The sequence below is a fragment of the Heterocephalus glaber genome, unplaced genomic scaffold (genome assembly GCF_053883595.1).
Source record: "Heterocephalus glaber isolate CG9 unplaced genomic scaffold, H.glaber_assembly_v1.0 deba00001757, whole genome shotgun sequence".
Classification (NCBI taxonomy): Eukaryota; Metazoa; Chordata; class Mammalia; order Rodentia; family Bathyergidae; genus Heterocephalus; species Heterocephalus glaber.
Genome location: NW_028258454.1, coordinates 4,749,560 through 4,777,500, shown reverse-complemented (window position 1 = coordinate 4,777,500; position 27,941 = coordinate 4,749,560). Strand labels below are relative to the sequence as shown.

The following is a 27,941-nucleotide window of genomic DNA, read 5'->3' as shown; positions in this document are numbered from 1 at the left end:
TCTACCATTCACTTCAATGGGGAGGCAGGGTCCAAGAAGTATCCCAGTGAAAATCTTCATGTGTAGCCTGGAGCAGGAACTGCCATTTGGGGAAGTTCCCCAAAACTGATAGACTGCAATAGTGTGGAAAACTCAAGCCACCGGATAGATTTGGGATGTAAGCCCCTTCACCTGTTCTCCTTCCTCCAAACATATGACCTCTAGCAAATTTTGCTGGAACATGGAGGGATGCATGAGCAGGAAGTTGCTCCCTCCTTGATGTGCCACCAGTTTTTCCCCCTTTTTTTGTGGTGTGCTACAGTGGCAAAATGGAAACTCTAGTGACAACAAGGTTAGGTACCACAGCAAGGGCAGTGAAAGTAGTGAGTGGAACAGCACCACTGCTCCTGCCCTGCTTCCAGCAGTGTGTGAGAGAGAAGGAGGGAGGACTTAAGCAGCCTTTGGCTGTGGTAGGGTAATGGGCGGGAATACAACACTCCCCTCAACCTATTCCCAATGGTGCGAGAGGGGAGGGAGAAGTAGAAGCCAATCAGCCTTTGGCTGTCTCTGACGTAGTGGCAGAGGCAGTGAGTTGCTCAACAGCACACCCCCTGCAGGGCACCCAGCAGTGTGAGAGAGGAGAGAGATCTGCCAGTGGAGTGGAACAGAGGAGGCTGTGCAAGGGCCAACTCTGTGCAGTTGCCAAGGGAGGGGCCAACTCTATATCAAGATTCAACAAATTCCACACAAGAACAGAATATTAAAGCTGTTAGAGAAGAGAAACAAATCACATCTTAAGAAAACCCATCAGAATCATAGCAGACTTCTTAACACAAAACACTTAACTCTTCACTCCAAGGAGAGCTTAGAGTGAAGTATTTCAAGTCCTGAAAGAAAACAATCTCCAACCCAGATTGATGGACCCTGAATAAGCATCTTTTAGAGTCAATGAATAAATAAGATACTTCCATGACACAGAACAACTGAAGAAATTCATGACCACCAAACTGTTGCAGAATTCCGAGGGACAAAAGAGACCAATGGGAATCAGGAGGATTTTATTTTAAGGTTTAAATTGTATACTGGCTAAATGGATTTCTGTGCATAGGAAGAGTGTTGAACAAAGAGAAGTTCCAGCTTTTATACATTTGATCAAAGGGGAGTGTTCTTTCTAGTGACATGAAAGATGGGGGGCAAGTGAAGTTATAGAAGCAAAGAAAAAGCAAGTTAGTCATGTCTCACATGATGACAGTTTTGTTTCCTGTGAATCTTTTGTGAAGGCATTATGAACTTTGTTTACAAGGCATAGTTGTCAATCTCATTTGTATCTTTTGAGGCCATGCAGTTCCCTAAAGTTACAAAGACCTCATTTACATTTCATGTAACTGTCCTATTAGTACCAGGATGAGTGTACATCCTTGAAGGAAACCAGATTCCTATGAAGTCAGGTCTTCACTGGACTCTGTTAGCAAGAACCTTGTTGTTTATGTTATCTGTAGCAAAACAAGGAGTTACAGCTATAGAGGAGAGGGGTGACTGGGGGGGAGTGCTCTAGGCTTGTGCTTTTTTAAAGTCCTGCTTCATTCCCTCATTTGATGCTTTTGTTTTTAGTACCGGGGATCAAACTCAGGACCTTGTGCATGTGCGGCAGGTGCCAGAACCACTGAGCTAAATCCCCAGTCCCCTTTGATGCTTTTCATAACAAGATTTACTAGAAAATATAATCATCATTATTTTTTTGTCACAATGTGGATGGACAGTACAACCTACTGAGCAGAGATTGGCACTTATTTAAGGCTGTCAGTCAAGTAGTGGTATGCCTGTCAAGAGACTCTGGCCAATTGAATGTTTTTCACAAGTAGGGATAAGAGGCAAGGGAGAATTACAACAAAGAGGATAAGAAATTTGTTGTCATTGTGATTCTGTATTGATCTACAAGCCTTGGCTGTGCATAGACTTGTCAGCTTCCAGGGTGACTAGAACAGGGCTGTCATCTCTGGTGGTGATCTTGTCACAGGATCAGCTAGTTCGGGTGTTCTGGATCCTGCTGGCTTGTCTAGCAGTCTTGGGTAGCCTGTTTCAGCCAACTGTGGTGGATCCAAGGCATGATTCCTGCAACTTTAACAGCAGTGGAGGCAGACAAAAATGACAGTATGGGGCCCATATCATTTGTGTCCCTGAGGAGATGGATTTTATTTCTTGACCCAGTGTCCCCAGGTTTGAAAGGGTGTATTGGGTCTGCCAGACCTATGGGCATCTTTATCTTCTACCCAGCTATGGATATTTTGCAGGGCATTTGCAAAGCCTGTATTGGTTTACTCGGGACAATTTTCTTATCTCACAGAGATTACCCTTAATTTGATCTATAATTGGATGTGTCTGGCTGAACACAGTTTTATAATGGGAATACCCAGTTTGTTTGGTGAGGGTGCACTGGCCTCAGGGGAGAACTGTGGGTAGGACTTGATCTCATATCAAGTAAGTTGTTTTTTACAATATTTCTTAAGCAATTGTTTGAGTGTCCAGTTTATGTGTTCCACTTTTTCTGAGCTGTGTGTGCAGTAAGCTGTGTGAAGCTTTTATTGTATCTTTAACATCTGTGTGAGCTCCTGGACTATCTTGGCTATAAATGCTGGTCCATTGTGTGACCCAAAGGTCAAAGGCAGGCCAAATCTTGGGATGATGTCAATTAGGAGTACATTGGCCATCTCTTGTGCCTTTTCTTCAAGTGGGGAAGGCCTCAACCCATCCTGAGAAGGTGCAGACAAGCACTAACATATATCTAGTCACCTCCTCAAAACTAGTAAAGTCCATAAGCATGTTATGGGGTAGCTCCTGTGTTTTGGAAACCTGAGGGCTGGGGGGGTGCCTGTCTTGGTTTATTTTGTGCACAGTTTAAGCATTGCTGACAAACAGCTCAAGCAATGGCAGTGAGCCATGGCACATAGAAATGGCAGCCTAATCCTGTCTTTTCTACATGAGACCCCTGATGAAATTGTTTTATGAACTTGGGGCCGGGCGCTTTGGGGATGGCTAGCCTCCCACCAGAAAACTTCAATTGTCTCCCCCTTTATATACTTCAAGCTTCTTGTGCAAACCAGGGTTTCTCACTTGGAGAATAATTTGGGGTGTCTGGGAGAGGAAGCTCAGAGATGAGGGTCATGGCTAGTGTCCTTCTTTAAGTTTAGGGTGCTATCAGCAGCCCATTTTGCTTTTCTGTCTGCTTTTCTGTTCTCTCTGGATTCGAATGCTCTAGTGCTTTGGTGCCCCCTGCAGTGTATAACAACCACTTTCTTGTATCTGCGCTTGTATCTTGCAGCTACAAAATTTCTTTTTTGTACTTTATTGTTTTTCTTTTAGCAGTTAAGAGTCCACTTTTTTATATATGGCCTCAATTCATATGCAATATTGTGAAGGCTTATTTTTAATCAGTACAGACATTAGATTTTTTTGTCCTCTGTTAACAAGAGAGGCCTTGTCAAGGCCACTAGCTTTGCCTCTAAGCTAAAGTCCTGGTGAGCAAAGGCCAAGCCTCTACCACGGAATCCAATCTCATCACTGCAAATCTGGCCAATTGGACTTCTTCTAACAAAAGGCTGTTTCTATCTGTGAAATATCTGATATCTGGGTCTCTGAGGGGGTGCTTTATGAGATCTCTTCAGCTCGAGACCATTTCATCTATTACTTCTACACAGTCATGGATGGGGGGTGGGGTGGGGGTGGGTCCCAGTTCAATTGAAAGCAAAGTGGCTGTTTTAAGAATGTTCAAAATCTCTAAATTTGTGAGATTTTCACATAGAGGCTGATGATTAACAATTCATCCTCAGATTTGATAACCGATGGTGCCCTCTCTGTTCCATTAAGGTTATAACTGAGTCCAGTACTTGTATATGTCATGCCCAACAGACAAGGCCATTATTGGAAGGCACTGTGGGAAACTTCAGAAAAGAACAAAGACAGTAAGTCTTGTCCCAGCCACTACAATTCCAGGAAACCTGATAGCACCTGCAACCACCACCCATCCCAAGAATTGTGACCTCACTCCACCTCTTAATTCCTCAGGGCAGCAAACTCCTCCCCTCCCCTTTAAAATTTTGTTCTTGCCTCACTCACTGCTGAGTCCACTTTTCCCAGACTCAGCTCACTTGTGTTTTCTCACGCAAGTGAATAAACCACCCTCTTACTTGCACAAGGTCTCCTCTGGATGGTCTCTCTGCTCTCCCCCACCTCCATTACAGTATGGTCAATTGTTGTCCCATTGTTAACCTGTCAGCTTCCTGCATCAGCAGGACAGTGGCTTCAAGTGCCTTAAAGCATGGAGGCTATACTAGGGCCACAGAGTATAATTGTTTTGACAAGTATGTCACTGGGCAATGCCAGGATCTCAAGATCTGAGTTAAAATTCTAATGGCCATTTTCTTCCATTCATGGAAATATAGGAAGAAAGGCTTGGTTATATCTGGCAGTCCCAAAGCTGTGGCCAGAGTCAAAGATTCTTTGAGTTGTTTAAAAGATTTCTCCTGGTCAGCTTCCCAGAGAAGGGGCTTCTTACCCACCCTTTGATAGCTTCATTTTATAAGGCCTTAGCCATGAGTGAGAAGTAAGGATTCCAGATGCAGTAGAAACTTGCTGCACCTTATCTGACATCTTGTAGACAGGTTTGTGAGGGCACACAGCTTTTTTTTGTTGTTCAGTGCCCAGCTTGCATTCCCATTTTGTTACTATAAACCCAGATACCTGACCCTTTGTTGGTAAATTTGGGCTTTCTTCTCAGACACCTTATACCTGGCATTCTAGAACAGGTTAAGATCATCTCTGGTCCCTTGGAGACAGTCCTCAAGAGAGGGAACTGGAAAAGAAGATCATATAAATATTGTAGTAAAACAGTCAATTATTAGTGTAGGAAAGGCCTTGAGATCAGTGGCCTTATCCGATCCCCAAAGATCATAGGGGAGTTCATAAACCCCTGGGGAAGCCACGTCTAAGTGAGATGCTCTTTTATGCCAGTAAGTGGGTCCTCCCACTGAAACGAAAAAATGGGTTGACTGATTCCAAGTGGAGGCAGAAAAAAGCAGCTTTTAAATCTAGGCAGAGAAACCAGGCAGCACTTGGTGGAATAAATCCCATCAGTGTTTGTGGATTTGGCACCATCAAATGTGTAGTCTCAATAACCTGATTTATGGCATCCAGGTCCTGTACTGGTCTGTATTCATTTTTCTTGACTTATGCACTGGCAGGAACAGGGTGTTTCAGGAGGGATGGCATCTAGTCAAGACTCTATGTTCTTAGAGCCACTTTAAATGTCCATGAATGCCTTGTATGGCTTCCTAGGGGAGGGGGTGTTGTCAGATTTGAACTGGAGTTGCTCCTGGCTTTAGTTCCATTATCACCAGTGTTTGATTTAAATACAGCCACATCAGAGAGAATAAGAGGGTGGAGTTAACATTTATTAATTGTAGCTACAGGCAGATGATTAGAGAGCAACAATTTATGAACAGTAAGAGCACTCAAGTAAAGTATATATTTCTAGCTTTCTTTAGAGGTAGCACATTCTAAACTTTCTTGGTTTGGAACACAGATTAATCTCTATTCTCTACAATCTAGAAGACTTAATCTAAAGGCATGAACCTGTGATATCAACATTTTGGGGATCTTCAATGTTTTAATATTCATTTGATAGGAACAGACGTCTGTTTTAGTCAGTATTGTTGCCAAGTTGTTTTCCAATGCATTTGCAAAATTTACAACTTCTATCAGCAGTGTATGGTATTATCTGTTGCTCCATATTCTCACCAACACTTGGTATTCAGCCTTTTAAAAGCTGTTTTGGTGGGTATATGGGGTGTATCACTGAAGTTTAAATCTGTGTTTCTGTTATGACTGACAGTACAAAGCTACTATGTGTTTATTACGTACTTGGACATCCTGGTTATGAAATATCAGTTGAAGTCTTTTGACTAGATTTTGTGTGTGTGTTGCTAGGAATTGAACCTATGAACCTCACATCCCCTACATAAATAAAGCTATAACCTCAACCCCTAGCCTTTTTTCTCCCATGTCTTAACTGAGCTGTCTAAACCCCTCATATTTATTTAGGAATCTCTCTGACAAAAAAATAAAATCTTTCCAAATTTTATCTCAACTGGCTAATATCTGCCACAATATATTCTTGCCTCACTGTTCAATGTAAAGTATTCCCAATTGTTTTATTGCCAACTTGATAAAAAGGTAAAGGCTTTCCCAGACAGAAGAACCTAGCTGAACACTCCATAAATTGCTGATCCAAGTTCCCTTTATTTAAAATGATTTACTTTGTTAAAGTATCTAGGTAACAGATGGAAGCCAGTTGTAAATGTTGGGTCAGGTGAATCCAACTTCCAAAACCTGCAGCCAGGAACTGACAAATACAAGATTTCGTTGTAAGCCTTTGACAGTTGGCTTCTAATTCTATAACATTAAAAAAATAAAGAGGGCTAGTACTTCTTATTCCTCTGTCATTTCATCAACCTCAGTAGTGCTGGTAGTGTGAAATAATTTAATTTAGCCATTTAATAAAAGATTTACTTACTATCAAGTATGAATTGCTACATGCAATTTGGCACCTGACTCCCACTATTAAGAACTAATAGGGCCACTTGCGAGCGCTAGGTCTTGAGTTTGATCCCTGGTACCCAAAGAACAAAAAACAAAACACAACAAAAACTAATGAAAATTCCTAATATTAATGAGTAAGAGGTCCAGAGATAAAATGATCTTCTTTGCTGGTTAATAAAGGTCAGTTGTGATTGTATGTATTGATTTTTCTATACCTTATCTGAAAAAGTAGGGAGCGCTGGCTATTCTGGTAGCTATTAGATTTGCCATTCCCTCAAAATGCAAAGCTCCTAAATGTAAAGAGAGGAAAATTAGATTTTATCTTCTATCCTCTCTCATTATATGATACATATAGTAAGTGGATAAGCGGCTTTCAAGTACTCATGAAATTACCTGTGTCAAGTATACACTAAAAATTATAGTTTAAAAAGTTATATTTGCATTCTTAAACATTTGCCAATTAAACTACATTAAAATGCAAAGCTAAGTTTATATGGCAATAACTTACAAAGCAGACAAATGTAGGAAGGATCCACAGTGTTGGTTAAGAAATTTTTCTAATAATGTATTTAATTAAAATTGACATGGAACATACATCTTCATAGAATTTTCATATTGAAAAGCTTAATATTTAAGGGGTAATAAGTAAATTCTGCTATACAGCTACTTTAAAACACTTTCCTAAGTTTATATGAAATTTAAGATGAAAGAAAATCAAACTGTCAAGTAGAAACTGCTGCCCCTCTGAAAAAAAAAGCAGCAAAATCAAGCTGATTCAGAGATCAGCATGAGGGAGAGAATTCATTATGGCAAATATCAACATAATTTTTTGTAGTTGTTTTTGGTACTGTGAATGCAGGGCCTAATCAAGCACAGTGAACTATACCAGAACCCTAGCAACACAATTTTCAAAAGACCTTTAAATGAGTCTTGGAGTATCATTTAGATGGCTCAACAATGGGAATCTTTTGGTAAAAATTTTTTTCACATCTCATTTCAAGTAAAACGTATAAATTCTTTTCAAAAATCTTTTTCCACATAAATTCCTTACAAAGAAATTCCTAAAATTCCTCAGGCTAAGAATAATTTTTTCTTTTGAAGATATATATGATGTTTCACACAATAATTAGGTCTTCATGAAGAGTTAAGAACAAATCCATAAATAACATATTATGGAGCAAATGTCTTCACTCTACCGCTACAGAAAATCAACATCTGTAAAAATTACTATTTGGAATCTTCCTCCCAACTGTATATTTCTCTATAATTCCTCACATCTTGGAAGTGTCCACACTGTGGGGAAAGCCTGTGTGGCCCATGATCACCAAAATTTGAATATCAACTAAGATTACTCCCTTATGGAAATAAAGAAATGACACAGTTACTATAAACTCTATCAGAGCCAATAAACTTAACTTTTTCAAAGGATTCTTAAATTTCCTAGTGCCAGGAAAGCTTTCCTGCTAGTTTGCTTTTTTCTTTTTAGGGGGTGCGGGGTGTGTGTGGGTAGGGAAGTATATTTCATAGTAAGCAGCAAGTAGAAACTATGTTTACTCAGTATCACATGAACTCTAATCATAGAAGATTCCAGGAATGACTTAGGATTTTTAAAAATAATAGAATCAACAGATGGCTCATCACATTTCTTTGATCAACTAGTTATGCCAAAAAAAAAAAAGCTAACAGAGGCTCTTTGATGATATACAGGCATACCCTTACTAGAAAAATGTTTAATCCAAATAACAATCTTAACTGTACATTTATACATTTCAGTTTTTGGAGAATTATCACAAACAATATTTAATTTGAAACAGTATGTAGGATGAAGAGACATTTTTAAAAATCATCTTTAAAAAATTATTCATTTAATACCATCTCAATTTATAAGGAGAAATGCAGAATATAATGGATTCCACACAATTAAAGCCATGATACTATGTATTTCAAAATAAAATTACTGATCTGGTATACATATTCTTATTTCTGTATGTTAAATTAAAACATTTCTTCATGTGTTTTTTGGCCACTTGCACTACTACTTCTGAGAAGTGTCTATTCATTTCAATTGCCCATTTTTTGATTTGGGTATTTTATTATGTGGAATCTAATTTTTCTGAATTCTTTATATATTTTTGATGTTAGTCCTCTGAGGAATAGCTGGCAATTTTTTTTTTCCCATTCTGTAGGTCGTCCCTCCACTCCAATGGTTGTTTCCTTTGATATGATCCCATTTATCTTAGTTTGTTGAAGAGTTGTGTGCTACTATCTGTTAGTTTCTTCTTTGTAAGAATCTTTTTGGTCTATGTTTTGTACTGTGAGTAACTACTCCGAAGACAATACACAGTGCATTAACTATTGCTATTCTCTTATTATTTATGAAATCTTTTGTTTTTTCATAAAAAAATTGAAGCAATATTTGAACTGAAGAATGACCTTGGGAGTAACTTTCTTCTATAGCGGTTACTCTAATGTCAAACTAAATTATGCAATTTCTAACATACTAAGAAAATTTAAATCCCAGAATTGCCTCTTTTAAGACTTTTTTTCTTATAGTGAACATGTTACCCTAGAATGAGTCAATAGAAAGAGGAAAACAATGGCGCTGGATGGAGCATAGAACACTGTTGCATGTCTGCTGTAAGCATTCAGACGCCAAGTGTGAAAGTAAACCTTCAAATAGCAAAATTTCTTCCATAAAATCTGTTTTACAATAGTGTAAATTATTTCAGCTGCAAATTTTATGTGCCAAATGCTTTGATGATTCCTACAAAGAAGTTAATATCGCTAAGCTCAAAGGAGCCTATGGTTTGAACTAAACACATAAAAAATATATACAAAATATGAAGATACTGAATTCAAGAAGTTTTTAATTTAAGTCAACAAAATTTATTTCAATTAAATACATACTTGTAGGATGGCAGAAGTACTTGGCCAAAAGTCCTGGGTCTCAGGTTGGATAGACCTAAGGCTTCAATACTGACTCTTTTATTAATGAGCGTTTGACCTTAGACAAGTTACTCAAGCTCTCTGTGCCTTACTTACCTAATCTGAAAAAATAGGATGATAATGGCTAATCTCCTATGAATGTGTGAAGAAGTAAAATAAAGTATACTTTTAATCACTGTATCTGGCATGCATTAATCTTCAAAAGTGTTAACTATTATCATCATCATCACTATCATTAGCATTGAAGTCCTGTAAAACAGAAGTCCTGTTCTGCATGCATGCATGTGTGTGTGTCACAGACAGCATTCAAATGCAAGCATGCAGGAGAACACACATGAACATGATATGTATCAATACACAGAGTTTATTAATATGAACATAAGAGTCTCCTGGAAAAGGAGGAACAAAAATGTTCAACCTCTTCTTCTAGATGTTGAAAATTACTAATACCCCTCAGGGCAGTCAAGCAAAAGTCCAATAGGATAAAAAAGGGGGGTGGGCAATGAAGACCTATCGATGTCAGAACTGCAAAAGACAGAAGATAGGTCTACTGTTGTAGGTGTCATGTCCAGCCATCCTAAGGGCAGGTAGTATACTGGAGAAGTAACTGCAAACAAAACTCTGAGCAGGAATTACGAGAGCCCAGGTCAACTATGAAGTCCAATTCTTGGTTTACCATAACTGGGATATTCTACTTGTTTGTTTGGGGGTGGGAATGATAACACATATTGCATAGTATCATTCTTTTTTTGTTGTTGTTAATTTACCAAGGTTACACAGTACATAGCAGATTCAAATCCATGATTGCAGACTCCAGAATCTAGTACTGAGACGCTAACCAACAAAATATACTGTTTTTGCAATCTATGAGCAGAAATGAGTTCATATTTATATTGCATACATATAATGGGAGAACTCAGATGATACACACTAACTCTAAGAAGTGAGCGTATGGGAACTGTTTTCAAACAATCATAGTTTATAATTGGTATTGTTAGAAAAAAGAACAAAAAATCAAATCTTAAAGTGCAATGAACTAATAATATAGACTCAGGCAAAGTACTTAATTTTAATTAATCTGTTTCAATTTCTGTAAAATAACACTTTCCTTACATTTCAGGATGATATAGAGAAAATAAAACATACGAAGTACTTAGTATAACAACTAGTACTTGGTGATCCGGAAAAAATAATAGATCCTGTCATCTTCATTAAGCCTTAAAAATTTAATATTAATTTTGAAGATCAAGGCAACAGTGCATACTTAAATAATAAAATTCCTAAATTTAAGATGCTTAATGGTAGTGAAAAATGAATCACAAAACACCTATCTTCCTGGTCTGTGGGGGAAAGGGTTGAAAACTTTGTTGATTATGTCTGCTGGTAGCATTTTAAATTTGCCCCTTCTATATCCTAGTTGAATAATGCAAACAATTTACTTTTAGAATTCACATTCAGCTTGATATTCACATCTACTTAGTTGGCATATGCCACATATTTTACTTTTGTATGTTAAATAATTATTAACAGTAAAACAGTAAATTCACTTTGTCTATGAACAAACTATCCATTCCCCACAAGTAATGTAATCATTATCTAATAGAAATATGCAGTAATAAAAAATAAAAACTGATACAAAACAAAAATAAATATGAAAGAAAAAGCTTCTAAAGTGTATTTTTTAAGTGAATTAAGTTTATAGGTACATTTTAGATATACATCATGATCACATTCATCAGAGAATTGTACCTGTACATGATGTATTTTGGTTCATGTATCTGTAATAATGCAGGTGAATCTTTTTAAAAGAAATTTTAAAACAACAAAAAAAATGTGTTATTTCAGCTTATGTCTATTGCCCTGAGACTCAAATATTCTATCCACCAACTGTTTAACAATTGAAAAAAAATCAACAATATTAAAAAAAATATGCTTCTTGTATTAATCTTTAACCAAAAGGGAAAATAGAAATGTGAACCTTGCAAAGGAATTCTGGAAGGGTTTTACTGAGGAAATTAAGCAAAACAAAATTTGTTCAATTAGCCTTAAATCTAAATGAACTAAGACTTTACAGGTCATCTCAGTTAAAAATATAGAAATTAGGGGCCAGGGATTTAGCTCAGTGGTTCTGGCACCTGCCTCGAAAGCAGAAGGACCCGAGTTCGATTCCCAGTACCAAAAAAAATAAAAATAGAAATTAGGGCTGGGGATTTAGCTCAGTGGTTCTGCTGCCTGCCTCGCAACCACAAGGTCCCAAGTTCAATCCCCAGTACCAAAAAAAATATATATATATCTATATATATCTATATATATATAAATTAGTTCTACTTATTAACATCTTATGAGACAGCTGGCCCTGGTTAAACACATGAAAACAGTCTTTTCTCCTTTTATTTATAAATAACTACTCTAACTCAATGGAGAACTCTCCTTCCAGAAACAATATGGTATAATTTCATGAATTTAGTTGTGACTCCAAAGCTTTTGGTTTTCCCACTATGCCACGAATTGGAATATCTATCAGTCATTTTGGAGATACCTCAAAGAACTAGGACTGGAAGTCCCATTTGACCCCACTATTCCACTGCTGGGTATCTTCCCCAAAGAATTAAAAGAATCATACCACAGTGATATATGTGCACCCATGTTCATAGCACCACAGTTTGTGATAGCTAAAACTTGGAAACTGCCCAAATGCCCATCAACTGAAGACTGGATAAAGAAAATGTGTTGTTTTTTTTTAATAAAATGGAGTACTACTCAGCCATAAAAAATGAGAAATTAGAGACATGTATAGCTAAGTGGATTCACATTGAGGCCATACTCTTTAAGTGCAATAAATAGGACACACGTATAAATACTGAATTGTTTCTCTGGTGTGAGAAACAAAGTGTAAATAAGGACTAAAATGTATAATATGTAATGTGAAATAGGAAGAAAAGGGGCAAAGGGGAAGGAAGTAGGGCTACGGGAAAGGATAGAAGGGAATGGGATTAATATGAGAAAATGGGAAAATAGGAACAAAATCTTTGTAACTAGGGAGGACTGGAGGGGTTGAAGGGAGGGCTGGGCAAGGGTGAAAAATAAGAACCAAGAGAGACTATGTAAAGGTGCAAATTTCCAATGATGAATGTCATTATATTGTATACCTAAAATGTCCCAATGATTAGAATGAATAATCAATAACGCAAAATAGGAAGAAAAGGTCCAAAGGGGTAGGGGTAGTGGGAGGGGCAGGGGAAAGGAAAGAAGGGAAAGGAAAAATGCTGAGAAATGGAAAAAATGGAAATAAAGTCTTTGTAAATAGGTGGAGGGCGTGAAGGGAGGGCTAGGAATGGGGCAAAAATAAGAACCAAGATGCATTATGTAAAGGTACAATTCCCAATGAAAAATGTAATTGTGTTATATACCTACAATGTACCAATAAAAGAATTTAATAAAGTGCAAAAAAAACCCAAAAAGAAATTGTCTACAGAGGTCTTAATGTCTGACTAACATGAACTCTCTTTTATACAATACAGTTACATTCATCATTGGGATCTTGTACCTTTACATGATGTATCTTGGTTCTTATTATTTTCCTCATCTCCCTACACTCCCTTCACCCCCTCCACCCTTCCTTATTTACAGAGACTTTCTTTCCATTTTTTCTTTTCCCTTCTTTCCTTTCCCCTACCTTCTTACTTCCCCTGCTCCTTTAGACCTTTTCTTCCTATTTCACATTATCAATTATACCATTTGAACCTTATTTACACTTTTAGTTTTTCACACCAGAGAAACTATTTGGTAGGTACACATGTGTGTCCTATTTATTTCACTTGAGTATGGCCTCAATGTGCATCCATTTAGCTATAAATGTCTCTAGTTTCTCATTCTTAATGGCTGAGTGGTACTCCACTTTATAGAAAAACCGCATCTTCTTTATCCAGTCTCCAGTTAATGGTCATTTGGGCTGTTTCTGAGTTTTAGCTATTACATACTGTGCCACTATAAACATGGGTACACATCTATCACTGTGGTATGATTCTTTTAGAAAGATACTCAGCAGAGGGATAGCTAGGTCGAATGGGACCTCTAATTCTAATTTTTTGAGGTATCTCCATACTGATTTCCACAGTGGTTGTACCAGTCTGGACTCCCACCAACAATGGAGAGGGGTTCCTTTCTGCCCACAGCCCCACCAACATTTGTTATTGGTTGATTTCTTGATAGCAGCCATTATTTCTGGGGTGAGGTGGAATCTCAGTGTTGTTTTCATTTGCATCTCTTGAATGACCAGTGATGTTGAATATTTTTTCATATATTTATTTGCTGCTTTTACTTCTTTGAGAAATGTCTGTCATTTCAGATTTGGCCACACTTTTTAAAGTGGTTCCTTCTGGGCCAAAATTTAAGTTTTTCAAAATTGTTCTGCTCTGCTTTTGGCCCTTATAAAAGAAAAAGGTTTATTTGGCTCATGGTTCTTGAGAGTTGGAAATTCAAAGGCATAATATTAGCCTCCGCTGGCCTTCTGGTGAGGGATAAAGAGTTTTCATGGCTGAGAGTAGGTGATCCCAGGTCACTTTGCCCTGTTGTAGAAAGCTGTTCATTGAGCTGTCATAGCCATACCAAGGTCCCTTCTTCCTTTGTGTAGAAGCAGACTGTCTTCTAGAATGACTGTGAAGAAATATTTCCCTAAATCCCACCCCCATGAAAAGATTCTTATCAGTCTAGATGTCATTGTGCTGGTTTTTGTTGGTTTTATTTTTTCCTTATAAGAACAGCTTTTGTATGCAGAAATCATAATTTATTGTGACCCTCATTTTTACAGTTAATATTTAAAGTTTAAATACTTAAAAATTAAAGTTATAAATTTCAAAACCATAACTTTATAAATGTAATTCAAAAATCTCATTGATATATTATACTCTATAAGTATAAAATATATTCCATGGCAAAATTTATAGTACTTTTAAGCTTTAATTAATGCTTAGTGCCATTGGCAAATTTAGTTAATTAAATTTTCTTAAATATTTCAAATTGCACTGATAATTTTAATATGTAATTTTTCTATTGTTTGTCTGACAGAGCCTACTTAGGGACTTAAGTATCCCTTCAAAAATAATAAATATATAAATACAATGCATTAGAAATCATCTTAACCACAGTATTATTTATAATACATATTTGACCAAATTCACCAATACCTTTCAACTTAAAAGCACATGTCAAGTACTTAGCAACACATTTTAAGCTGGATTCACAAGTTCAATCTGGTAAATTTCTATTATGCCAAATTTTCTAAAATATTTTTAATGCTATAGATGCCTCTTAATAATTCTGGTATTATTTGGAAGTGTCCCCCAAAGGTGTATCTCTTAAAGGTTGGGCCATTAGCCTGTGGGACTCCAGGGAAGTGGTGGCATCTTTAAGAGGTAGAAGTAACTTAGGTCATTGAGTGTGCATGCTTGGAGGGGACTTTGGAAAACTAACCCTTCTCGTCTCTCTCTATCTTTGCTTCCTGGCCACTATGAATAGTTGCATAGGCTTCCTCATCCATGTGGTTCTGCCATGACAAACTGTAACAGGGTCAAGTGACAATGGACTGAAACCTCTGAAAACATAATCCAAAATAAAACTTTTCTCCTTATAAGTTGATTTTGTCACAGTAATGAAAAGCTAACGCTACACAAATATATTAGATGATGGGTTTAATTTATATCAAAATTTCTGTACTCATTTCTAAGTTTTCTTTGAATTTAAAGAGATTTTTCCACCAAGAAAACTACAATGTCCAGAAATTTGGGATGAATTTCTCAATGAGCCATTATTGATTATTAACCAAAGAAATTTCAGAAAGATTTCTTAATGAGCCATCATTGATTATTAACCAAAGACTTGAGCAAGGGTGTAAGATTTGGAGTTAGGAACATTGAAGAGGGCTTTTCACCTGTCTCTAAAGAAAATATTGAAACTTTCATAGTCCTGAGCAAGGGTGTAAGATTTGGAGTTAGGAACATCGAAGAGGGCTTTTCACCTGTCTCTAAAGAAAATATTGAAACTTTCATAGTCCTAGTGTTACTAGGAACCCAAGTATATGCCTTCAAACAGAAGTAGTTCACATCTCACTGTTTCCAAACCATGTGACTTATTTGCAGTTCTCATGTTCCTTCACCACTGGATCAGAATCTTTTTTTTTTTTTTTTTTTTTTTTTTGGTATTTATGTTTCCACTTACTTTTCTAGTTTGGACCATTAAAAAATTCATGAAGGTATTTAAAAATGGTGACCAGATTCTGTCTCTCTCTCATTTGCTTTGATTCTATAGGCCATCTTCAAAAATTAAGGTATGGCCAATTATAATTGTGAAACAGAGGACTGATAACTGTGCAGGAAGAAGGAAGCACTTCCTCTCTTTCTCTTGGATGAAAGCAGAATGCATGGCCCCTTCTTTTTGGCATCTACTCTATGCCCAGGACTTCTCATGATGGCCAGGTGGGTTTCCCAGCCTCAAGAGCTCTCCTCTGCATCTTGTGGTTGTGTTCATCAGCTTTGCATTTCCACTTTGTGGGTGTGATAAAATACCTGAGAAATCAACTTTAAGGAAAAGCTTTATTTTGGCTCACAGTCAGAGGTTTCTGTCCATGGCTGTTTGGTTTCATTGCTTCTGAGCCTCTGGTGAAGCAGAATATCATGATGCAAGGGTGTGATGGAGAAATGCTTCTCACCTCGTGGCAGAACTCTGGGTGTGGTGGTACAGGCCTGTAATCCCAGCACTGGGGAGGCTGAGGTAGGAGGATTGCTGTGAGTTCAAGGCTAGCCTGGGCTACATAGTGTGTTCAAGGCCTGCCTCCACTACATAGCAAGACCCTGTCTCAAAAAACAAAACAAAACAAAGAAAAGAAGGGGGAGGATACAGAGAGAGGAGAGCAGTGTGAAGATACATTTCCCAAAAAATGTTCCCATTCCCCACTCCCTTCAAATAGGCTTCACCTCTTAAATTTTCATCACCTCCCAATAATGTCAACAAATAATGAACAAAAGGATTAGTCCTCTGTTGAAGTTATAGTCCTCATAATTCAAACATCTTCCAAAATCCCCACTTCTGAACATTGTTCCATGGAGACCAAACCTTCAATACATGAAATCTTTGGAAACAGTTCATATTTAAGACTACACAGTAGATTTCCACCTAAACATCATCCTTTCCTCACACTGACATGCTGATTCTCCTTGACAGCTACAGCTCCCATTTCCTTAGTACTCTTAATGAGAAGTCAGCAGAGGATACACATGGGAATGAAATCATACTAGTGGATGAGTGAGTGGTGCCCACTCCAAATACAAGAGTTGTTGCTTTTAAGATACATAAATAAATAAGAATCTTACTAACCAAACAGGAGTCATTGAAATAAAGTTTAATATTAAAGCACTCAAGAAGGCCAGGGAGTAACCTGGGAATGAAGGTACCACACTCACTAACCTGTTCTCAGAGGCTATCTGGCTAACCTTTTGCAAGTGTTACCTGGTTTTTACATTTTTCCACTTCTCCACTTCTTTAAAAGTTTTCTTAAAGGTTCAAGTTTTCCATCTTGGCTTCCAGGATACAATGGGGGGATGACTAAGACTAGGACAATGTAGTACCTCTGGCTGTGTCTTGATGCATCTCTAATCATCTATTCTTCAGAGCTCCAATTTTTAGTGTTTGAGAATCTTCATGGTGTAGACACCCCTACAATGGCCAATTTCAAACTATGAACAGTTAAAACAACTGGCTCACAAAATTCCTAAAAATTTGAAGAGTTGGTTTCTCCTTCTATTTATTCTAATTCCCTTGGACATATAGCAAATGTTTTCCTCTAATGTGAGAATATTTTGCATACAGAATTTGACATACTTCAGTGATAAGAATGACAATTATTCAAGAAGAGCATTTGCAACCTTCCTAGACACTGCTTCATAAAATGTCAGAAGACTCACAGAAATGAATCTAAAATAGCTGTAAAGGTATAGTCAGTCTGCACTATAGAATACGTGTAAGACTAAGTGGGCCAGAGAGTTCTCAGAGGACCTAAGGGTTCAAGAAATTATCTTTCTGTGAAATGTAAAAGGTGAGGAAAAGGGAAAATTCACCTCCTATTCCCTCCTTCCTGGGGTTCTGGAAAGGGAAATATTTGTGGATGTGGACCTTTTGACCATAGACTGAGAAGAGGCTCTGGCAGCAATTTGGCCCAGGGATCCTTGGAAGCCTGGTCCTGTAGCAGGTTCCACTGGGTGACTAGGTAGTCAGCAGTGGTAGCAGTTGGTGGACAGGCTTCAGTTCTTGCCACCTATTGAAGATCTTGATGTAAATCAACGTCCTGAACTCTGTGCAAGGCAACACATACTTCTAGGGTTTACATGTAAGGAGGGTGTCCTCCAGGTCTCATGTTGCTCATTCATACACTGTCATATTTTCTGACTACTAAAATCCTGGTAGCACTGTGTTAAGAATGCTGATCCTTTATGATTTAAGCTATTTCCGGGAAGTATGAAAATTACTATCTCAGAATATTCTTTGAACTAAATTTTATTTCCCCAGACCTTTGGCTTACAAATACAAAAAAGAAAGGCAAATGTATAAATTAGGCAAGATTCTACCTTGCACATATAACTCCTTTTACTACCATAGTTAGAACATATGTTGTGAGCAGCTTTTTGAACTACAGGAGAACGTACACTATCCATCCACACTATAATATCATTGTTATTTAAGAAGCATTCATTTTCATTTTCATTTATTTATCCAACAAATGTCTACTGAATGGCTTAATCATACTATGAGATACTGATTGTAATAAAGAAAAAATCCTTTATTTTCAATAATCTTACCATAAAACCTTGGTTTGTGAGTATAATTCCAGAAACATGTTTGTAATCCAAAGCACTTATATATTTCCTGATAAATAGTGGAAATTTAGATGATTCATTCCACAACCCAAAATATTCTTATAAAAATGTTTATAATACTGTAATATAATTCAAAATAACAAAGAAAATACAAAATATAAAGAAAAATGAACAAATTAACCTGAACTTACCTTGAATACCTTGTGGTGTGAGGGAGACAAGAGAGAGGAGGGTTATTGTGTGACTCCCACTATCACTAACAAAATCACCGCTATCTATTGGCTCAATGAAATCTTTCTTTTTGTGCAACTTTAACAAGGAACCTATCCAGTGACACTTCCTTTTGCCTCCTTTTAAGGCTTTCACAGAAATATGACCTTGCATTGTCAAACAGATTCATACCTTGGACTGCTACAGTCTTATTTGGGTGGTGTTTTGCTACAAAATTTTGCAGTTTCCCATATTTTTTATACATCTCCTTCTCATTGGAAGTGAGCAATTCCTCTGACTTTTAACCTCCTCTTTTGCAGACAAGATATCCATAACCTCTTGCTGAAAGTCTTCATAGGGAAGAAAAGGTGCCCCTGGGTTCATGTTTCTGGGACACTCTACCCAGAATGAGAGGGCTGCTGAGGTGAGGCATTTCATGTGAAGCTAATTAGGGTGCCCTCAGATGAGGTGCTGTGCCTGAGTGTTCTGATACATGCACAAGCTCAACTTCCCAGACTAACCAGCTTAAGCAAACAAGATCACCTCACAAATTTGATGTGAATCCCTCAGAGAATAACGTCTGCCATAAAACTCATATGAAAAACATTGACTATTCAACAAATGGCCCTTGCATGATATTGTAGTATTAATCACTTCCTAGTTGCTGGGACAACACCTGCAACTTAAAGGAGATGAGGTTTATTTTGGCTCATGTTTGGTTCACAGTTTTCAGAGGGTTCAGCTCCTGGTCAGCTGGCTCTAAGGCAAAATAGGAAGGTGGGAAGGGCCTTGTAGAGGGCAGTTGTTCAAACTATGGCAGCCAGGAAGCAGAGAGAGAAGGGAGGAGACAAGGATAAGAAGAGACCTTTACAGCACATGCTTGTAATCCCAGCACTCAAGGCTGCAGCCAGAGGATTGCTGCAAATTCAAGGCCAGCCTAGGCTACATAGTTAGACAGTGAACTACACAATGAGACCCTGACTTAAAAAAAAATAGATCCTTTCAGGTCATACCCCAGTGACCCACCTCCAACCAGACCACTCCTCCTCCAGCACAGTTACCTAAGACAGTGATGGTGAACCTTTTGGAGACCAAGTGCCCAAACTTCAAACCAAAACCCACTTATTTATCATAATGTCCAATCCTTGGCTGCCGGGGCAACTTGGTTTGCATGCTGATAGAGAGGGCTCTGCATGCCTGCTGTGGCATGTGTGCCATAGGTTTGTCACCACTGATCTAGGAACTCATAAATGAGTATAGTATCATGATGATCTGATCACTTTCCAGGAGCCCCATCTCTGAATAAATGTGACTTTTGGGGGACATTTTTAGATCTAAACCATAATGAGTACCCATTGAGAGAAAACAAATTTGATCCCTACCTTACTGTGTCAGGAGACTCCAAGGCCACTTTCAGTTCTGATGATTTTCCAGGACTACAAACCTCATAGAAGCTGTAATACTCATGGTTACAGTTTGTTAACAGTGAAAGACAAAATAAAATCAGCAAAGGGAAGAACATGGATAAAGTTCAGGAGAATATAGGCACGAGCTTCCAGATGTTTCCCACTGGTGTCACATGAGGATGCACTTAATTCTCCCAGATACAATGTGTGGCCACACATGCAAAGTATTACCAACCAGGGAAGCTTGCCCTATCCTTGATCTCCAGAGTTTTCCCTGGAACTCAGTGACACAGGCATGCAGCATCCCATGTGACAGACCTTAGGAACTCAGTCTCAAGCCCTCCAGAAATTTAATATCTCATGGCCCAGAGCCTCAAAAACATGCATTCATCTGGGCATAGTCATACATGCCTATAATCCCAGCACTCTGGCAGGCTGAGGCAGGAGGGTTTTAAGTGTGAGCCCAACAACATACCGAGACCTTGCCTCAAATTTTTAAAAAAACAGGGAGGGGCTTTGGAGCTATGGCTCAGTATAAAAGTCCTGGGTTCAATTCTCAGTAGAGCCAAAAAATAAAACTAAAAGACATGCATTTAGCTCACCAACTGTTATTATAAACTCTCTCATCAAGCAAGTACAATGTATCCTAAGGCTTTAGACATATGAACACATTTTTATTGAACTGGATAGTTCAAGGGCTTTGTGGTCACTTCTCAGGAGCTGGTCAAGGGCCAGTCCCAAAGAGAGGCTTTTCTTTGAAATCTGTAGGGCTTAAACAGCCTGAGCCTGCTGAGTTAGCCTTGTACTGTGCACTTATAGAATAGTTGTCAAATTATTAGAATTGTGTTAGAATAAAGAAGAAAAAACATAAAGGGTGACATTTTCCTGCATCCTTTATAAAATGCAGAGAAATTTCAAATCCATAGCATAATTTGGCAGTAACTAACAATATATACGATTATTAGTGTGTAATGCAACAAATAAATAGGCCTAATTCTTCCCATTGTATAATCTCTTCAATGGAATTCAAAGATTTCTTTTAATATCAATCTCTATATTGTTCCTGTAATATACAGCTGGACATCTCACCCCAATCCTGTTGATAGTAGGAAGAACAGCATTGTAACAAGTATTTATGAATCCAAATAATTCCGTAAAAGCTATATTCATTTTAAAGTTAGCATGGAATTGAAAGTTTAATGAACCTACTGAAGAAGGGATCTTCAAGGTGAGAGGTTGTAACATTGACACTGTAATGGAAGCCATACTACAGGGCTGAAGAAAAAAACCCATGCTAAGAAAATGTAGGTGGTGTGTAAATGTTACCAGAGCCAGGTTCTTGGGTCCAGAAACAGTAGAAATGGACTTAGAAGAAAAACAGACTTTTTATTGTGCACAAGCCAGAAGAGAGCTTCACTCTGACAAAGGTTAGACCAGCCATTCTCTGGGCAAAGGAAAGAGGTGGTTAGTATAGAAAATGTTCCCACCAGAAGCTCCCATTCAGGTCCTCTATTTTTTTTTTTTTTTTGTACTGGGGATCAAACTCAGGACCTTGCACTTTTGAGGCAGGAACTGGAACCACCAAGCTAAATCCCTGGCCCCAGTCCCTCTGTGTAAATAAGGAATTCAAACTTGCAGAGTTCCAGGCCTGGCTGGTCAGTATCTGAGCTCAGTTGTACACAACTCCTGGTAAGAGGTTTGACTCTTACCACTAAAAGAAAAAGGTTCCAGGAGGCTGATCCTTGTTACTAGGTTGTGTTTGTAGCTATTTTGTATTTTTAACTCCAAGGCTGTTGTGTGAGCCCTGGGTCCCCATTTACATCCTTTATGGTTCAAAACCTTTCTCAGCATTTGATCATGCTATCTGCTTTTGGGTGGTCCCCGATTGTCTCATAAACATTTATATAAGCAGGGTAGAAGTAAAGGAGAGGGGGGGGGGAGAGAGAGAGAGAGAGAGAGAGAGAGAGAGAGAGAGAGAGAGAGAGAGAGATAAAGATGATATAGAGATGGAGATGGAGAGAGATTAACAGAAGATAATTTTACCGCCCTCATATAAAAGTGTCTATTTGCCACTACTTACCTTTTAACTCATCGCCCTTATTTCTACCTTTACCTCTGTAAACCCCAGAGCTATTACTGGATTCTGTCTACCCTTATGGAGCCTTTTGTAAACCCAGTTCTTTCCATTCCTTTGATCAAGTCCTTATTAATTGCCTAAACTCTAACCTTCCAACTGATTTTTCATATTTCCCTGCTCTATACTATTTTGGATGCTTTTAAAAACATAGATTAGCCATAAAGGATGCATTTTTAATCTCTTTTATGTAAAAAACAAATCAAATGCTCTGCAGTCCAGGATTAGGAAGGGGGCAGGGTTGGTGGTGATTGAGTAGTGATTATGATCATTTCAGTGTTGTAAATATTCCTACCTGGATAGATTTCAAGGTATGTGATATCAACCAGTTCACAAAATTCATGGAAATATAACAGCTTTGGCAAACTAGTATAACTGAGGTTCCAGTGTCACCCCAAACACTTCACCTCTTGGTGATGTGTTCCAAACACTGGCTGGGTACTCAAAGCCAGTTACACTGCATAGCTTGTAGTTTCCTGATGAGACCAAGTGATTACTCCTTTGTGGCATCTGTGTTCTATGGCTCTTTCTCTCTGCGATCTGCTTCCTAAATGTCCGTTTATCCTCTCCCACTCTGTGCAACTGCTCCTCTTTCAACTCAGCCAAAGGGCCCCTTCAGGAGAAGACCCTTTGTTGTTTGCAAAAACCAGTCAGTCACCGCTTTGTGTTCTCTTTGGTTTATGAAGACCCTGCTACATACTTTGGTGTGGCTTTCTACACAGGTCTCTCACGAGATTGTGGGCTCTTACAGCTTTCATTTATCTTTGAATTCCAACATGGAATATATGGCCTGGTAAATGGTAGGTGTTAATAATCATTTGTTGGGGCCGGGGATTTAGCTCAGAGGTTCTGCCACCTGCCTTGAAAGCACAAGGTCCTGAGTTTGATCCCCAGTAGCAATCATCATCATCATCATCATCATCATCATCATCATCATCATCATCATCAACATCATCATCATTTGTTGACACATAAAAAACTAAACAGTCCATGTCCAAAGAATGGTGTCTATTACTATCTTACTGATTTTCCTCTGAGAAGACAGGGTGGTAGCTAATGTAGAATTGCATTCAAGCTGCACACTGAGGGGTGGAAATTCCAGGGTGAGAGAATTGCATTTCTTTCCCTTCACTGGGTAATATCTTGCTTTATTAATGTTTTATTATTGTTGTAGACAGCACATATGAATCCACTTATTTAAATAGGTTTTGTCATGAGGAAAAGTTTATTCCAGTGAACAGAGAGTAAAATCAGGGACTAAAATCAGGGAGAGATTCTCGCAGCTAGCTGGGAAAAGCTGAATTTATTACATCCCTGTGTGGATGGGCTGATGTTGGGAGAGAGAAATAACAGCAGCTAGCTGGGAGAGAGTTCATCCATGGGTGGATGGGCTAACAGTAGGAGAGAGATATTAGCAACTGGGAAAGGAATTAGGCTTATATAGGTATGGGAGGGGCTAAGGAATCTGGAGTGAAATGTTTATGATTGAGTCCAGGACAGTCAGCACAGGTATGTAGACAATCACTGGACTTTTCAGTGCCAGGGGTTTGTATACTTTGTTTTGAGTTCATTTGTCCTATTTACTGAGAAGCTGTTGTTGTTTGCTAAAAGCACCCTGTTTGCTTTGTCCTGTTTGTTTGTGAAGGACCTCACATATGTCAGGCATGATGATTACTATGTTCTTTTTGGTGTGGCTTGAAAGTATCTGGACAAAAGCTCAAACTGTGATGCTTAACTGAGAGCAAAAAAAAATATTTTTGAGGAAATAATCCATTTTGAAAACCATACCTGGAGCCTGTTGGGTGAATTCTTTAAAAGTAATGTTCCATTTTGAATAACAGTGATATATATGAACACGCTTGGTCCTGGTAGGATTTTAGTGAATGTCACAGGGTGGCGATGTGTATTTCCCCAGAGCATTGTATAATTAAGGAACAATCACTTTTATTTTTTAACACATAACTGGGTTAACAATTAAGAAAACCTCAAATACTACTATAGCAATTAGTGCTAGAAACAGGATTCCATCTACTAAACATATAATATCAAGGTTGCTCCACTTATAAGTGTGAGGTAATTGCTTTGCTGTCTATGGAGGACTCAGGGAGATAGAAGAGAATTTAGATGGAGACTGGATAAAGAAGATGTGGGTTTTTAAAAAATAAAATGGAGTACTACTCAGCCATAAAGAATGAGAGACTAGAGACATTAATAGCTAAGTGGATGCACATTGAGGTCATACTCTTAAGTGAAACAAATAGGACACACATGTGTAAATACCGAATAGTTTCTCTGGTGTGAAAAACTAAAAGTGTAAATAAGGATCAAAATCTATAACTGATATTGTGAAATAGGAAGAAAAGGTCTAAAGGAGTAAGGGAAATAAGAGAAAAATATGAGAAAACTCCACAACCTTTAGTTAGGCAAATCATTCTTATAAATAACACCTATATCAAGATTTATTTATTTATTATTTTTATTTGTTTGTTTGTTTATTTATTTATTTATTTATTTATTTATGGTACCAGGGATCTAACTCGGGTCCTTGTGGTTGCAAGGCAGGCAGCAGAACCACTGAGATAAATCCCTGGCCCCTAAGATTTATTTTTTTAAATGGATGCATTTTACTGCATCAAAATTTAAAACTTTTACACTGTGAAAAACACTGAAAAGATAAACCACAGATGTGAGAAAATAATGAAAATCATAAACCTAGCAAAAGCCTTGTATCCAAATACATAAAGAACTCATAATACAATATGGACCAAGCCAGGTTTTAAAAATCTTCAAAAGACTGGCTGGGCATGTAGTCAGGGGCAGAGTGCTTGCCTGGCACGTTCAGGGGCCTCGGTTTCATCCCCAGCATCACAAGGGGAAAAGCCTGCACAGAATTCACCAAAGAAGATATGGAAAAGGTAAATAACACAATTCAGTAGCCATTAGAGAAATGCAGGTTAAAATCACAATAAAATGCCTACACACTTGTTCGAATGGCTAAAATTAAGGGGTAAAAGTGACTACCAATGCCAACTGCCAAGGAGGACACAGCACAGGTGGAACTTTCCTGTATTACTGGAGAGTGGAAATAGCACATGCACTCTAAAAAACAGCCTGGCTCCTCCTGGTTAAGTTACATTTACACACACTGACCCAGTAATCCCACTCTTTGGTATTTATTTTCCCAACAGAAATGAAAACTTATGCTTATAAGTTATTACTTATAATAGACAAAAACTGGAAATAACCCTAATTTTTAGCACCTGTACCTCAGACAAAGGTCTACTATCCACAATATATAAAGAACTGAAAAAAATCAGACCCCCCCAAATTCAAAGACTCAATTCAAAAATGGGCATCCAAAATGAACAGTCATTTCTCAGACAAAGAAGTAAAAGCAGCAAATAAATATATGAAAAAATGTTCAACATCACTGGTCATTCAAGAGATGCAGATGAAAACAACACTGAGATTCTACCTCACCCCAGAAAGAATGGCTGCTATCAAGAAATCAACCAATAACAAATGCTGGCGGGGGTGTGGAGAGAAAGGAACCCTGCTCCATTGTTGGTGGGAGTGCAGACTGGCGCGACCACTGTGGAAATCAGTATGGAGATACCTCAAAGAACTAGGAGAAGAGGTCCCATTTGACCCAGCTATTCCCCTGCTTGGTGTCTTCGCCAAAGAATTAAAAGAATCATACCACAGCGATATAGCCCAAGTGCCCATCAGCTGGAAACTGGGTAAAGAAGATGTGGATTTTTTATAAAATGGAGTACTACTCAGCCATAAAGAATGAGAAACTAGAGACATTTATAGCTAAATGGATGCACATTGAGGTGATACTCTTAAGTGAAAGAAATAGGACACACGTGTAAATACCAAATAGTTTCTCTAGTGTGAGAAACTCAAAGTGTAAATAAGGATGAAAATGATTAAAATGAATTGATAATTTGAAATAGGAAAGGTCCAAAGGTGGAGGGGTAGCGGGAGGGGAAGGGGAAAGGGAAGAATGGAAAGGAAAAATAATGAGAATAAAAAAAAATGGAAACAAAGTCTTTGTAAATAGGGAAGGGTGGAGGGGGTGAAGGGTGCACAGGTAATGGGGGAAAAAATAAGAACCAAGATACATCATGTACAGGTGCAAGCACTCAATGATAAATGTAAACATATTGTATACCTAAAATGTACCAATAAATATATAAATTTTAAAAAAGGCCTAGAGTGACCCATTAGAAAGTGGGATTTTGTTTGCCTTGATCACATTTATTTGCTGATGTCCTGTTACCAATGTGAGGCAGCCAAAAGAATTTATTATCTTCAATTCAGCTACGGCATAGAGTTAAATCATGTTTAAGTTGGAAGAGACCAGGTTATTAAGTCCATCCCTTTTTGTTGAAGGTACCTAGACAGATTCTTCAGAATATATATTTATATTTGGTAGTGCTGTGGATTGAACCTGGGTCCTTGTACATTTTAGGCAAGTGCTTTACCACTAATCAGTACCCCACCCCCCATATCTACTCATTTGTACTCTATAAGGACAACGTGAAATAGGTAGGGTAGGTAGATTTTACTCTTACTTCAGAGATGAGGGTCCTAAGGTTCATTGTTTGGCCAAGGAAAGTTAGCTGGCAAGAAAAGCATTGGAAAGGGAGGCCTTTCTTCTAAATCAGTTCTGCCCAGATGGCTTCTTTCTCTTGGCCAGTCACTGAACAGTTTCTGCTCAGGCCTAGGTTTTCTAGTTGCCTGGGCTACACCACCACAGGACAAGTCTGGATGTACACACAGGTATCAGAACAGTTCAGTGCTATAGTCTCAAACAAGGTCAGAAAGAGCATCAGAAACAGGGTCATTCTAACAGGAAACTTCTTTTTGATGTTCCTACAACTCTATTTTTGTGCTATTAAACATTGTTCCCTTTTCCTTTCAGCATTAAAAATTATCCATAGGTACTGCGATTTCCCTTTTTTAATTGTTACACAAAAAGGAAGACAGTAAGTCATAAAAAGCTGTAATAAAACATCACAAATATTATTCTTGGTCTTTAGCTTTTTACTGTAAAAATTTCTTAGTTTCTACTAACTTTAATAATGTTTAAAGTAAAACTCCTCTCAGATTTTTGAATAAATTATAGCTCAGTAGCATTGGAAATGACTTTAGCCTTTTAGAAATAATGCACAGGAAATAGGATTTATATACTTTTGATGATATAATCAGTGACAGACTGCACATATTAAATTTTTTTTAATTTAAAAAAGTTTTACTTAATCACTTAAATAAAAAAACATTAAAATAATCTCTATATATACTTACAAAGGATGTTACAGTTTGAAACAGTCTCTTGTAATTTTGATAAGATGAACACAATATATCCACGATGTTCTAACAGCATGGAAATATTAAAAACTAAAGACTTCAAACCCTTGGTAAAACCAGAGGAGTTAAAACCTTATTGTGAGTGTATTCACATCAATCAACCACTTTTATGGACTGAATGCTTGTGAGAGACTGGGTGTGGGCTGATCTGGTTCCGAGAGATCTAGAAGCTGAGGTACTACTGTCAGGATGAATGGTCCGAGGATATTTTGCAGCAGTTGCTTGGGGAATGGTTTGCTGAAAAGATAAAAATGAGCTTAATAACCTCATAAGATTATTATACTATCAACTCATTAGCTATAATTTAACCCAATAAACATCTGTTCAGCATCCAGCAGATACTGGCAACGAGTGAAGTGAAACAGCCCTCAACACAAACAAGATGAAGCCTTTCTTCAAAAGGAACCCATGTGCAGTTGGCCACCCCTG

The 27,941-nt window shown here is 37.9% G+C and overlaps 1 protein-coding gene across 9 annotated transcripts in view; it reads right to left on the bottom strand.

Moving 5' to 3' along the window:
• LOC101698489 (centrosomal protein POC5) overlaps positions 1–27,941 on the bottom strand; it is a 73,228-nt gene that overhangs the window by 8,985 nt on the left and 36,302 nt on the right. For 7 of the 9 annotated variants that reach the window (XM_087201197.1, XM_087201198.1, XM_087201199.1 and 4 more), the window contains one exon: positions 1,021–27,749. In XM_087201197.1, the coding sequence (XP_087057323.1) occupies positions 27,606–27,749 (144 nt within the window). In that variant the 3' untranslated portion in view covers positions 1,021–27,605. Of the gene's footprint in view, positions 1–1,020; positions 27,750–27,941 lie in introns of those variants that run through there. The other 2 variants (XR_015447391.1, XR_015447392.1) reach the window with 2 other exon arrangements.